Consider the following 14437-nt stretch of genomic DNA (forward strand, 5'->3'; position numbering starts at 1 on the left):
CCCCGCCCCCCGCACTGCGCCCAGATAGCAGCCAGGGAGGCAACACGGAGCTCTTTTATGCGGCCCATCCTGCCTGCCAGCTCTTGCTTCCCAAGCTGCTTTGCAGATGCTGCCCCTTTTCCACACGAGCACCAAGCACAGAGGTCACCCAGCTTTCTTGGTAACTCTGGAGGGGTCCAGAGAGGGAAGCCCTGGAGCCTTCAGTGAGCAGCAGCTCCACAGCCATTGGAGCCCAGCAGCCCTGGTCTCCAGGAAATGTTCTGCGCCACCTGAGAAATGCTGGCTGGACTGTGGGGCACCCAGGGCCCTTCCCTCCCCTGAAGACAACTCAGAACTAATGCCCCGGGGAAAGCTTTATTCCCTGCTCCAGAACAAGATTCTGCACACAAAGGTCAACAATCAGGTGATTTCACGAGACCTCCCACCCCCTCTCCCACCCCACCCCCTCCCTCCCTCTCCCCCACCCCCCAAGACAGACACTAGGGAACAGGTCCAGCATGCCCTCTGCACTCTGGCCTCACCCAGCCCAACTGAGGGCCCTACAGGCCAGGAGGGACAGCACCATCCCTCTGCGGGTGAGCCCTAGACTGAAGGGCTAGGCTGGCTAGTGAGGGATCGCTCACTGGACACGGGTGCTCCCACAGGAGCCAGCAGCGGGTAGGGTGGAGGAGGGACACGCAGCGCACGGGTGGGCTTCCACTGTGGCCTTGGTGCTGGGAGAACCACGTCACCCTCTGTCCCAGCTTAAGGATGGGTGTCCCATCAGCATGAGGGTGGGCAGAGGCGTGGAGCAATGGCAGGAAAGGGAATTTTGGAAAGGGGTGGCCTGGCTAGGGCAGATAGTCTATTTGTAAGACATCAAAGACTCCGAGGGTCACCACTTCAGCCTCAAGCTGAGCGCAGTCCGCCAGTCTGCAGTCCAGGACAAGGGGCTCAGGGCTGCCCACTGGGCAGGGCTGGAGAGCTCCTCCTACTCCCCCCACCCGTGCTGGCTCCCAGAAAGCCACATCTCAGCCATCCTTTGTCACCTGCTTGGTGTCCGTGCTGATGAAGCCCCTCTCCTTCTTGCTTTTCTTGCCTCAGGAAGGCAAGGAGGGAGCCCAGGCCTTAGGCTTCTCTCTGTGACTTGACTGGGGCCACACTGATCTGCAAGCCCCAGGGGCCTCCTGGACCCAGCATCTTCCTGTCCCTCAGTGGGGAAACCCTGTGAGCTGCCCAGGGAACCTACTCTTCCTCCCGTGCTCCTTGGTCCCAGTCACTTCACGACGTCAGGCTGGGGCCTGCACTGGTGAGCCCTTCCCTGCCACTTGAGACTTGGCCCTGGCCCCACTTGACATCTCCTCTCCACCCCCTTCCCTGCCTGAGGCCCCTCCCCTGCCCTGCCCAGTATCCAGACGGCTGGCCTCCTGCATGGGCAGGCCTGTCCATCCAGCCCCAGCCTGGCCTCTGTGGCCTGCCCAGGGTCACCCAGAGGGGTAGTAGGGGGTATCGCTGTGGTAGTTGTAATCTGGGCACACCTTCTGGACGAGCCTATAGTCTGTGCTGTAGAAGGCGATGTAGACGCAGACGACTTTGAAGGGCTGGGAGCAGCTCCAGGTGGCTGAGCTTTGGGCATGGTCTCGAGAGCAGGTCTTGGCTGGGTCGTGGGTGCAGAGGGAGGTCCGGCGGCCCCGTTCCACCTTCTCCCACTCCATTCGGCAGTTGAAGATTTTGGAGGCCTTGGCTTCGATGAAGATCTGCTGCTCCTGGTGGAACTCTACAGCTTTACTGGGGGGCACAAGGCTAATGGAGATGTTGCCCTGGCCAGTGGCATTGTGTCGGAAGTGAACGCTGAAGGTACCATTGCCATGGTCCACGATCTTCCCTGTGACAAGCAGGTTCAGGGCTACCGTCTTGATGTTGGAGTAGAAGTCGCCCCAGCCAAAGATTTTCTTTACCTTGGCTGAAGATGGGGGGCTGTGGTTTGGGCGGTTGGGGGGCTGCCCAAGGACCCCCCATCCCTCCCCAGGTGGAGCCAGCAGCCCCAGGAGAGTGGAGTTGGCCATGGGGCGGGACTTAGGTGAGATGTGGCCCCGTTTCCGAGGCATCCGGGGCCGGGGCTGGCTCTCATGGTCATCGTGCTCAGAGCCCTCTGAGCCGGGAGGCCCATCATCCTGGCCATAGATGACCTGTGGAGGGCATTGGGAAGAGAGTGAAAGCCCTGTCCCCAGAGAATGCAGGAGTTCTGGGCCACCATGCTACACCACTGGCATTATCTCTCTGCCTGTGCCTTCCACCGACTAGGGGCTGAGAGTCTCCTGCCCACTGATGCTGGGGGCTGGGTGTACGCTCTGGGTGGTGTCATGGTCCCATCTTATGTTCTGACACTCAGGTCACAACCACCACCTTTCCCCACTGTCCTGCCTCTGGCCACTTTTTAAAGTCTGGAAGGGTAATGGAGAATCCTCTCCAGTGGACCGTGTCACCAGAGATACACAGCTCCTATCCCTCGGGAGCCACCGGTCTCATCTGGGGGGCCCAGCTCCTGATCTTGTGAGAGGCTCATCCGATGACAGAAGCATGTCCCTGTGCTAACAGAGCCCCCACTGTTATAGGAGAGCTGGAGTCCCTGCTTCTGGAAAATTCCCAGGCTGATGGGAGAGGCACAGTCTCTGCCTTAAAAGAGCCAGAATCAGAGGACAGCCCCACCCTACACTGGAAGAGCCCCCAGTTTGACAGGAGAGGTACAGCCCTTGCTTTTTGGGACTTCTTCATCTGGTGGGTGAGACACCACCTCATCCAGAGTAGTTTCTGCCCTCAGAGGCAAAGAGAACCGACAGAAAATAGACCAGTGAAATTCTCTGTCAAGTGCAATCGCAGTTTGGGTTTTGGCAAGAGGACCAGGGGGCAGACCTGGAGTGAATTCCACACCCAGGAAACACTCCTCTGGGGACCCCTGATGATGACATGGCAGGACCTTACTTGCACTATGAGGTTGGAGTTGCTATTCCCATTTCACAGATGAGGACACCAGGACTCAAAGATTACATCACTATAAGGCTAAGTCACATAGGGTCAGCCCTCCCATTCCAACGCACACTCCTGGCCTTACAGACCAGATGTGTCCCTTTATAGGGGTTTTATCCAAGCCCCATCCCCACCAGAAATCTCCTGTAAGACTGTGAAGCAGCAGACAGCCTCTGCTGGGTCAACTATGGCAGCAGGCAACAACCTGGACGAGGCCACCTGGAGAGGCTGTGGGAAGGGCCTGCAGGACAGCCTGACCTGGCTGCAACACAGGCCAGCTCATAAGGGTGTCAGGGAGTAGACAAGGTTTCCTGAGGGCAGCCGCCTGGTGTGTTTACTCAGCTTCTGAAGGGAGGACTTGCTTTTTGTTTGTGTTACCAGCACCAGGAGACCAGCTCACAGCTGGTAGCATCTGGATTTGCTGCTGACCCTGGGGTGAGGATGGGGGAACGCCAAAGGGCTCCAAAAGGGCTTGGGGTCTTCACACCCCCTGTTCTGGCCCTGGCCACACCCACAATATGCGCGGTGCCCTGGCCTGCTAGGCCCCAGATCAAGGGTGGAGGGACAGCCAGGAGGGGATGCTGGGCTCCAGGCTGCAAACCTGTGTGTTCTTGGCCCTGGGGATCACGGATGGCTGAATGGCTGAAGGAGGGGGAGAAAGACTGCAGGTGGGGATGGAGAAGGGAAGGGTTCTTCCACACAGTGGCTAAGAGCAAGCAGCAAAGGGAATTATTGTTTTGAGGAAAGGGGCAGATCCAGACGTGAGTCGAGGCTTCTCCACGACAGGATTGGGGTGGAGGTTTTCGAGGGGAGTGAAGCCCCAGGCTGGGGGCTGGGGTGGGATTCCCCGGCGTCGCTGGCCTCCGGGAAGCCGCGAGCGAGCGCACGGGGAGCGGGTTCCGGACGCTCCGCTCAGCTGCCGCGAGCGCCCGGGGCGGGAGCCGCCTGCCCAGGTCCTGTGGGGCTCGAGCTGCGCGCAGCCGGGAGAGGAGAGGAAAACAACAGGCGGGGAGGGAGGGAGCGGGAGGGAAGGCGGGAGCGAGGGACGAGGGGGCCGCCCCATGCCTGGACAGGCTCCGCGCGCTGGGGACCCAAGCCTGGGGCTCTCAGGGTCCCCAAGGTCGGAGAAAGCCCAAGCCCCCTGACCTGGCAGGTCATCAGCTCCACAACCCACCGCCCACTCGCCTTCCGCGCATCCCGGGGCGCGCGGAAAGGGTCGAGTAACCCTTGGCGATCCGCTGGTGGCCTTTACCCTCGTGCTCGTCGCACATCCCGCCACCAGGCGCTGGTGGGTGGGCCAGCCAAGCACCCTCTCCCCGCCCCTATTAACCCCTTCGGTACAGCCTCGGTCCTCGGACCCGCCCTCTCCCCCCAGCCTCCAGGCGTCTCCTCCGTGCCGGGGATGCTGGGGGGGAAGGAGAAAGTTTCCGGGCTCGGGAGCTTCCCGCGCTCTCCCCCAATCCTCCAGGCCCCCGCCCCTCCGCGCAGCTCCCCGCAGACCACTCACCAGATAGAGGCTGCCCTGCACTAGGAACACGAAGCAGCAGCGGGTCAGTTGCATCTTCCTCCTTTGCTCTCGTGCGCCTTTCTTTCCTCTCTTCCTTTCGGGGTCCCAGGCCCCGTCCTCACCTCAGCTCTTCAGGCGCGCCGTCCCATGCTCCAGTCCCCGGCGACTCTCCGCCCTCCCCTCTGCCAGCCGCCCAGGACCGACCCCACCCCCTTCGGTCCAGCTGTGTAGCCGCCGCCCCCTTCCCCTGGTCCAGCTGCGCGCCGCGCGGCCCCCTCTCGAGGTTCCAGATGTGCGCCTCGAGCGCTTCGAAGGGCCCCAGCTGCGCGGTGGCTCTGCGGCTCCAGATCTGCGCTCGGCGCCCCCTCGGTTCCAGCCGCGCAGCTCTCGCCCAGATGTGCTGGGGACCCGCGCGCGCGCCCGTCCCCGGTGCTAATTCCCCAGACCAGACGGCCCCTCCCGCCCCGTCGCGGCGCGCCCCCTGGCGGACGCCCCCGGCCGCGCCGAGCCCCGCCGCCCGCTCCCCGCGCAGCACCCCGCCAGACTGGAGCGCTCCTGGCGCCCAGGCGGCTCCAGCTTCCTCGTCCCTCCCACCGGCGGCGGCGGCGGCGGCGGCGGCGGCGGCGGCGGCAGGTACAGTGAGCCCAGCCGGTACCTACGGAGTTAACTCCTCCCATGCCGGCCCGCAGCCCGGGGACCCAGGACGAAGGGGATAGGACGCGGGGGCGGAACAACTCTTGGCGAGGAAGGGAGAGGGAGAGGGTGGTGGCCCTGGAAGAGGAACCCCACCTTTTCTACCCCTCTGACAGGGCGGATTCCGTGGCGGGTATTGGGAATCCACTGCCCTACCCTGAACCCCAGGAGACCTGGAATCTGGAAAGAGTATTTTTCCAAGCCCATTCCAACAGCCGGAAAAGGTCAATAACGTATCCTGTTGCCATACCCGAAAGTCCACTTTCTCTCCGTAAGACTTTGTTCTGTGCTGAGGGAAGTTCTTCTAGGTGTCTAGCCTGTACTCCTTTTGTTACAATGTCAGTTCCTTTCCTCTTCTACTTTACTCAGAGGGGCTGGCATAGCGCCCACCCCACCACCCCAATTCTCAGTCTAATCACTGTGACAGGAAACTTCTGGCCAGAGCCCTGGGCTGAAAAGTTCCCTAGGGACCAGGCTGGATTCTCGGGCGGGGTCAGGAGTAAGCCTGTGAAGGTGGGGAGGCAGGTGAGCAAGGCCTCCCTGGAGGCTGTCCCTCCATCTTTCACTACCTACTTTCCCTGTGACCCAGGGAGTGATGAGCCCGAGATGTGGGGCGCTTATCCCAGTGGGGTCCTGGGTTATCTTTGGTCTCTGTAAACTTTCAGGGCAAGGAGGAAGAACAAGACCCTGATTTGAGATTATCAAATGGGTCCCATCCCCCATCACCCCCACTCATCTCCATGTTTCCTTCCTAGAATTCCAGGGCTCTTTTAGACCTTAGAAAAATCCAAGGTCAGGTCCTAGCAACACCTGGAGGCTGTGAGGGTAAGGAGGTACCCAGTATTTGGAGTGCCCCAGCCTGGGCTGAGCCCATGGATTCAGATGGGTGGGCACTGCTCTATAGCCCTGGAGGCCCAGCTCAGTCCCCGCTGCAGCCCCCAGCACGCACCCAGCCTCCTCCCCCACCATCTGCCAGGCGGGTGCACGGGGAATGCAGATGAATCTTAATATCAGCTTGGGCCAAATGTGATGAGGGAGCCGGATTCTGCAGAACCCAGACAGCACCATAGAGCCCCTTGCATTCCCCAGGCACCTTGGATGGTACCAGCATGCAGCAGCCCTTCCCTAGCAGTGGTAAGGGGTGCGCGTGTCTAATCAAAGACCCCCATAGCCAGGGGAGGAAGGAACAGATAAATCCTCATCTGGCCTCTGAGCCTCTGGTCTGGCTGGGAGGAAGAAGCTGTCGGCCTGAGCGTGGGCAGCTGATTCTAGCACTCAGCTAGGCAGAGGCATAGCGGGCCCCACTCCCTGTCGAGCTCCAGAAGGTCCTGTCCCCAGGAGAGCAATGTGGCCCAGCAGAAAGAGCACAGGTTTTCAGGCCTGATAGTCCTGGATTCCACTCCAGACCTGGCTGTGTGACCTTGGGCAGGTTGCTTTGGTTCTCTGATGCCAGTTTCCTGATCTGTTGTTGCAAGAACTAAATGAGACCAAATGTGCAAACAAAGCTCAGGCACAATGCCTGGCGAGCAATCGTGGGGGTGCAATCAAGGGAAATTCTTGCTTTCCTACTTCCCACACATTGGCTCTGTCTGTGCCTCCTGCCAGGCCTGCCCTCACTGCCCTTTCAGCCAGTCCTGGTGCTCACTTCCTTCAAGTTTCCCCCCTGCATTCATTCATCAACCACTGTCCGAGCCTGTCCTCAGTGCCAGGCACCAGGCCAGGGTCTGGGATACAGAGATGAATGGGATACCATCCCTGCCCTCCAGGATTCCACTGGCTAGTGCAGAACTGAGACATGGAAATCGATTATTATAATTCAGTGTGGTGAGTGGAATAACAGATCCCTGTATCAGGCATTATGGATGCACCAAGGATGGGGTGGGAGGGCAGGAGCAGGGAGGGTCAGTAGTGGCCTCTTGGAGGAGGTGATGCCAAAAGCTGTGATGAAGGGTCGGTCACATAAGGGCTATTCCTGGTAGGGGGTACTGACAGGTCAAAGGTCTGAGGCTGGAAGTGAAGCAGTTTGCTGGTACTGGAGTACAGAGGGGAGGAGAGGAAGCTGGAGCAGGAGGCTGGGCCAGCTGATGGAGGGTCTTATGTGTTGGGTTAAGGGGTTAGGACCTTTGAAGGGCATTCTGGGGGCTGGTGGTTAGAGTCAGATTTGCATTTGAGAGAGCTTTTGGAGAACTGACTGGAAAAAAAAAAGGATAGACCAGAGGGAGGGGAGCAGGAGGAAAGCAGTTAGGAGATAAAAGCAATGATCTGGTGTAAGAGATGGGGTACTAAAGACATCTTTAGGAGGCAAAATAATCAGGATTTGTTGTTGCAGAGATGAGGGAGGAAGGGAGAAAGAGAGTCAAATATGGTACCCAAGTTTCTGGCTTGGGCAACAGGCTAAATGCTTGCTGAGGTGAGCACCATGGGCATGCAGAAGAACCTGGGTTCTGGGGAAAAGTGGTGGTCATGTCGAGTCTGGATGCTGCTGGCCCCTGGCTTTGGCTGAGCTTCCTCCACCAGCTACACCCCACCTCAGTCCCTTGAGCTGCTCTCAGGGTGGGGAGACAGATCACAGTGAACTTTGTGCACAGCTGTGACCATTCAGACTCCCCTCCCTGGGTCCCCCAATGCCCCTCCTTCACCATGCCCTTCTAACAAATGAGGCAAAATACAATGCACGAGTCCCACCCCTCAGCCCTCCAGCCTCCTCCGCACCCATGTGCAACTGGAAGTGGGTTAGCAGGCATCCTGTCTGTAGCCCTTCCCTCCTCCCTGCCTGCCCAGTGCTGCAGGCAAGAAAACAACACAGTGGGCACCTGGTCACTGTTTATCAAATGAATGGGAAATAGGGTTCCTGATGGTTTGACAGGCAGTGAGTGGATGCCCTTGAGCCAGATGGAGCACAGAGATCCAGGAGAAGAGGCAGGATCATTATTGTTAATAATCTCTCGTTTACCTGGCAATTTGCTATTTTAAAGTGTTAATGATAGAGTACTATGTATAGGGGATTCGAGGAGCCCAGAGGGAAACCCTAATTCGAGTGAGGGGGCTGAGGACCAATCCCAGAGAAATTAGTCTTGTGATATGTGGATCGGCCCAGGTGGGAAGGGAAAGAAAGAACCTTCCAGGCACAGGAAGCAACTCACGCAAAGGCCAGAGATGAAAGCAAGTCTGGGAATGAAGTTCTGATGAGGACAAGATGAAAGAATCATTTGTTCTACAAATAGTTATCAAGTGTCTACTTTAATGTCGGGTCCTGGGCTGGGTGTGGGGGTAGGGCCAAGATCGAGAATCTGCAGTCCTTATTCACATGGAGAATTTGGGCTTTGGGAGAGACAGAGATGAAATAGCTAAGCACATGAAAACACAAGCTCTGAGATTTTGGAAAGTGCTGTGAAGGGAAAACAAGTTCTGAGCAAGAGAGAAAAGAGAAACTAAGGATAGGTCAGGGAAAACTTTGAGCTCTGACATGTCAGCTAGGATCTAATGATGAGGAGGCCTTGGCCAGCTATAGGGCTGGGGAAGTGGCCTTCCAGGCAGAGGGAACAGTGCCTGCAAAGACCCTGAGACTAAGATGAGTTTGGTGCTTTAGCACTGCTGAAGGAAGTGAGTGTAGTAAAGGAGGGGATAGTGAGAGAGAGAGCCAGGGAGGTGGGCAGGGGCTAGATGGACCTGGGCTTCATGAGTCTGGTTAAAGGTTTGTTGAGTTCCATCCCTAGATTAAGGTGTTTGGGGGTTTTTATGACAAGTTTTAAACAGGAGTCAGATTTGCATTTCAGAATGATCACTGAAAAGATCACTTTGACAGCAGTGTGGAAGGTGGATTTGAGGCAGAGTAAAACGAGGCTGGGAGGTGACAGTAGGCTGAATTAGGACAGATATCATGAGGATAGGTCGTGGACTGCCTTGAAGGACAGTAAGAGATGGAATGGAGAAGAGTCAGACGCCAAGACTTGGGGTGGGAGTCAGAGATAACCCCTGCTTCCTGGCCTGGAGAACAAGACAAGAGCAGGTTTGCAGGAGGGCGTGTGCAGTGCTGTCCTGAACAGGTGGACCGTCAGGTGCTCTAGGGTGCTCAGGTGCAGAGTGGAGGTGTATGAACTTTAAGAATCATCAACGGTGAGAATGTAAAAAGTTTGCAAAGGACAGAGCAAAGTAAGGGTGCAAGATGGGGCTGCCAGGGCCCATGATGTCAGATGGAGTGAGGGAAGGGAGGGGGCAACAGGACAGGGGAGGGCAGGGGAGCCAGGGAAGCAGTGGGGAGACCCTGGCCCTGAAGGCCCTGAGGGAAGCTGCTCGCTACAACCCAAATCCTGCACGTCTCAGGCTTTAAGAGGGTAATTTTGTCCATACCCCTGCCTCTCACAGGACCTCATCAGCCAGGAGGGACTTGCTCCTGGCTGTAAGAATTCCCACATGCGCTCCGGTAGAGTGAAAAGGGCCAGGATGCAGAGTCTAGCAGCACTGTGTTAGGGGCCTGGCTCTGGGTTCTGTGATGTGGGTGATCTTGGGTGAATCTCCCCTCTTCCTTGGGTTTCAGCTTTCCTGTCTCTAAAGGGGGATCATCCTGCCCATTTCATGGGTGGGGACTTGGTGAATGTGAGCCTCTGGCTCTCTACTGGTACACAGAACCCCCTGTTTTTTTGTCTGAATGAAGTTGGTGGAAAGTGCTTTGTAAATAGTGAAGCACTTGAACAAAAGGAGTCTTGCGGCGCTCCTCCCGGCTATTTCTCAGTATCTTCAGAGGTGAGAAGCAAGGGGGAGAAAACGGCCTGAGGTGGGTCGCTAGACTTCAGGACACCTGGCAGGGAGCCGACACCTGGCACCAGGTCATCTGCCTGCCACCTGTCAGCTGTACCCGGGTCACTGTAGTCAACACCAACTCCCGCAGGGGGCGATGGAGAGACTGCGCGGAGCTGGATTGTCAGAGGCAAGTGGGGTCAGCGCGCCACCTGGTGGGCACTTGGGACGCCTCTCGTGGGCGCTTGGCAGGGGCGAGGAAGCCAAGAACCGACCCGCCGGCCGCGCGTTGTTCCCACGCTCCTGCTGGTGTTCAGACGCCCTCCGCGGGCCCTACCCTGCGTCGAGGCGCTGAATACAGACTCCTGACAACCAACGGCGTGTGCTGCCCAGAGGCGTTGTTATACGCTCGGAGTTCTGGGTCAAATCGCCTGGGTCCCGATCCTGGATTTGCCACTGGGTCTTGGCCAAATTTCTTTTGTCTCCTTTCTGTGCCTTCGTTTCTTCACCGGGATAATGACAGTATCCACCTATAAGTTGTGAAGAACAGCGTCTAGCACTTAGTAAGTGCTCAATAAATCCTAGCTTTGCTATAGTCTTATTTGATTATTCATTCAACCAACACATCTCCAAATGCCAGGAGCTTGCAGGGGGGCTGCTCTGTAGTGCAAATAACCTCGACTGGGAGCGGGAGAGGGGGTTGGTGCAATGTGGGCCCCGAAAGGGGCAAGATAACATCTGCAGTGAGAAGTTCCCGCTTCCTTTTCACGGAAAAAACGGAGCAGGATGGGCCAAGAGGCGGGGCACCCGTGGCCCTCCGGCTTGTCGCTTGAGTCCTGGCCACACCAGCCCAACTTCCAGGACACATGCACCTCTCTGACGTCCTCTCCAGTGGTGGACATTGGGGGCCAGAGCGCCAAGAGGCAGTCACCTCCAGAGGTGGAAGCTTCCTCCTGGGAGCGCCCCGGCTCACCCGCGCAGGGCTGCCCAGGGGCTTCCACCCCTCCCGGCCCACTGTCGCCGGGCGCCCGGACGGGCCCGGCTGCACCTTCCATTTCCAAGCCGGTGGTGACGCCTGGCGGCGGAGGGAAGGACAACCGCTACCTCCACTCCACAGGGAATCCCTCCTGAGGGGCTCTTCTCAGGGCCAGCACCGCTGGGTGGGCGTGGGGAGCAGACACTGTCAGGAGCACCTCGGAGGTAGCAGAGATTCCCAGGGCAGCACTGACGTGGGCTTCTGTTAGGGAGGTGGCGTCTATGGTCTTCCACCCAAATCAGCTCAGAGATGGGGCAGGGGGGTGGAGGGGCACTGAGGAAGGGGCAGGGTGGGATAGTGGCCACATAACACCCCAGAGAGGTCCACAGGAAAACTTCCCTAGTTTTCTCCCTCCACCCCACTTGGGGTCATCGTTGTTCTCCTTTGGTGCCCCAGCACCCTGAGATTTCAAGGAAACAGTGTAGGGCAGTACACGGGGGGAAGTGAGCCTGGCCACAGCCTGAAAGGGGCTGCAGCCCCGTGGCTCCCAGCGGGGGTCAGCTGCAGCCACAGAGGCTTAACACCAGTAGAAGACTCAGAGAGGCAGCAGGAAGGGCGCAACCTGGAAATGCTTTTCTGAGCTCTGTTCCGTCCTAGATCAGGGGGATGTGGCTGCCCACACCCGCTTCCTGCAGACTCAGCACCTGCTTTCTCCTGGGCCTTGCAGGCTGGTGGGGGCCTGGCCTCAGCCCAAAGGCCTGACTTACTCTCTCCTGAAGTCAGCCACCCTGGGAAACAAGGATCCCACTAACTCCCCCATTTCATGGCATAAAAACCCACAGACCTGTGGCCTCCTGTGTCGGGGACAGGCTCCACCCTCCAGCATGTTAGAATCCCAGTGCCAGCCTTGCCTTGGCCTCTCTCCCTGATACTCAAGTGCTCTCAGGGTGCCGTCGGGGCTCACTGTGACTTGAGCAGCCTCAGACTAGTCTGCCCCAGCCGTTCCTTACCCACCCCAGAGGAAGACTGAGTTCTAAGATGCAAGCTAGATGGTGTCCCTCTCCTGTTTCAAATCCTTGGAGTCTTGCCACGGCCCCAAACTAGCCGAGACATATTGAGAACACTCACTAAACAGCATCCAGATCCTCTCATCTAATCGCACAATCCAGTGAAGTAGGTTCTATTATTTTACAGGTTTTACTGAAGCCACATTTTAGAGATGAGGAAACCGAGGCTTCATGAGATAAGGTGACTTCCCTAAGGAGCCACAGCTAATACTCCTCAGGTGGATTTGAACCCAGAGCCCACACGCTTTTACCCACCACATCAGTGTGTCCTGAAGTGAGGTATTTGTTGTGTTGGCCAGGAGATTCCTTTTTCTTTAAATAGTACAGATGAACAATTTAAATTTTCATAGAGATGTGTTTCTTTTTAAGGCTTTTCTTCTATTTTATTTCTAACAAGGGATACTGGTTTCCCATTTATGGGTGTGATATAAAGGGTCCCTCTAAAATGAATTTAAGAAAAAAGGCAGCTCATTGAAAGAAAAGTCCTAAGTATCTGGTAGCACGAGTGTAATGTGGATATGGGAAGATGGGTGTTGACACGCTCCTTGCAACCCTGCTGCTCGGGAGACTGACTCTGGCATGCTCACTGGTGCTCTGGCCCTGCGTACCTCACCAGCCTGCCTCTCACTTTCCCTTCCCTACCTTTTCCACCTTGCTGGGGCCTCTGAACCACTTGCAGCTCCTTGTCCCAGTGCCTTCGTACACACTATTCCCTCCACTCGCCCTCTCCATTCTTCTTGGCTGAGTGGCAAATATGAGCTCACCACTGGAGACTTTGTCCAGCTCAGGCCTCATCTCCTTCTTGAAGCTTTTCTGAAACGGAGTTGACACCTCTGCCACTATTGTCCTTCTGGAGTCACCTGTCTTCACAGCATTATTGCACTTTATTCTCCCCTCCTCCCTCCTCAGAAGGCAGGGACAGTCTTCTTGGGTCCAGGGCCTGACACCCAGGAGGAGCTCGGTAAATGTGTGTGCAATGGATGAATTCCATGGGAGGCCAGGTGGGGAAGAGGCTTCCGGCTGGGAGGAATGGAGCGGTGGTTACAGACTTTGGGGAGAGGACGGGTATGGACTTCTGAGGCAGATGTTGAGGGCATCATTGAGAAATGGGAAAGATAGTCTCCTGGAAGCTGACCCAGGGATCTATATGGGAGTGTATTATCTCTCAAAGGCAGACTGTCAATTTATTCAATGTCAATGTCAAAAAGCTGGTTTATTTAATAAATGATGCTGCCATCTTGGTGATTGTTCAAGAGGAAAATAAAGCCAGATCCTCCCCTTCCACCTGGCATCACTTGCCAGACAGATCCCAGATGGATTAAAGATTTAAGGTGAAAAATAAAAACTAAAAATATTAGGAGAACATTTAGGAGAATAATAATTCTTTAACCTTGTGGGACAGGAAACCCAGAAACCATAAAAAGAGAAAAAGAAAGATTTGGTTACAGAAAAAAAGTGTTTTTGAGTGAGATGAGGTCCCATAAACAAAATAAAAAGAGAAACAATAGACTGAAAAGAATATTCACAACACGTGCAACAACAGGTTGATGTCCTTACTATGAAAAAAATTCCTAGAAACCAACAAGAAAAAGGCAAAAAATAATGGGCAGAAGTATACAGACACGAGAAGAGACTCAGGCTCAGTAAGATTAAGGGACATAAAATTTAAAACAACAATGAGAGTGTATTTCTTTTTAAACTAACAAACTTAAAATTAGAACAGTATTAGACATACAGGAAAACTGAACAGATAGTACAGTTTCCATAGACCCCTGCCCAATACACAATTCCCCTATTATTAACAACTTATATTAGTATGGTACACTTATCACAATTAAAGAACCAATATTGATAAATTATTATTACCTAAATACTCTTTATTCAGCCCCATAGTCTTTACTCAGATTTTCTTAGTTTTTACCTAATGTCCTTTTTCTGTTCTGGGATCCCACCCAGGATACCTGATTCCATTTACTGTCTTTAGGCTCCTCTTGACTGTGACCTTTCCACGGACTTGCCTTGTGTTTGATGACCTTCACAGCTTTGAGGAGTCCTGGCAGGTGTTTTGTAGAACACCCTGGTACCAGAACGTCTCTGGGGTTTTCCTCCTAGACTTGGGGCTGTGGGTTTCAGGCAGAGTGACCACAGAGGTGCAGTGCTGTTTTCATCCCATCACATCAAGGGTGCCTACTGTCCACATGATTGATGGTTGTTGCTGTTGATCTTGACCACCTGGCTGCAGTAGAGTTTGTCAGGCTTCTTGTCTGTAAAATTATCCCCCACGCCCCACAAACACACCTCTTTCCATACTGTACTTATTAGAAGGAAGTCATACTTGTAGTCTACAATTATGGAGTGGGGACTTATGTGCCCCTCTTTTAGGATGAAGTATCTGCATCATTTATTTGGAATTCTTCTGCATGGGAGATTTATCTCCTTTTCCCCTACTTA

General features: G+C 55.6%; 1 protein-coding gene across 1 annotated transcript; it reads right to left on the reverse strand.

The window, feature by feature from the left end:
* Positions 1 to 466: 466 nt before the first annotated feature.
* Positions 467 to 4981, reverse strand: NXPH3 (neurexophilin 3). The gene is made up of 2 exons (XM_036879777.2): positions 4514 to 4981; positions 467 to 2168 (listed from the first exon to the last, which is right to left on the reverse strand). Exons 1-2 carry the CDS (start codon positions 4565 to 4567, stop codon positions 1464 to 1466), a joined length of 759 nt encoding a protein of 252 aa, XP_036735672.1. The 5' UTR covers positions 4568 to 4981; the 3' UTR covers positions 467 to 1463.
* Between the last annotated feature and the right edge of the window lie 9456 nt (positions 4982 to 14437).

This window comes from Manis pentadactyla, chromosome 4, assembly GCF_030020395.1.
Source record: "Manis pentadactyla isolate mManPen7 chromosome 4, mManPen7.hap1, whole genome shotgun sequence".
In the NCBI taxonomy this organism is placed as follows: Eukaryota; Metazoa; Chordata; class Mammalia; order Pholidota; family Manidae; genus Manis; species Manis pentadactyla.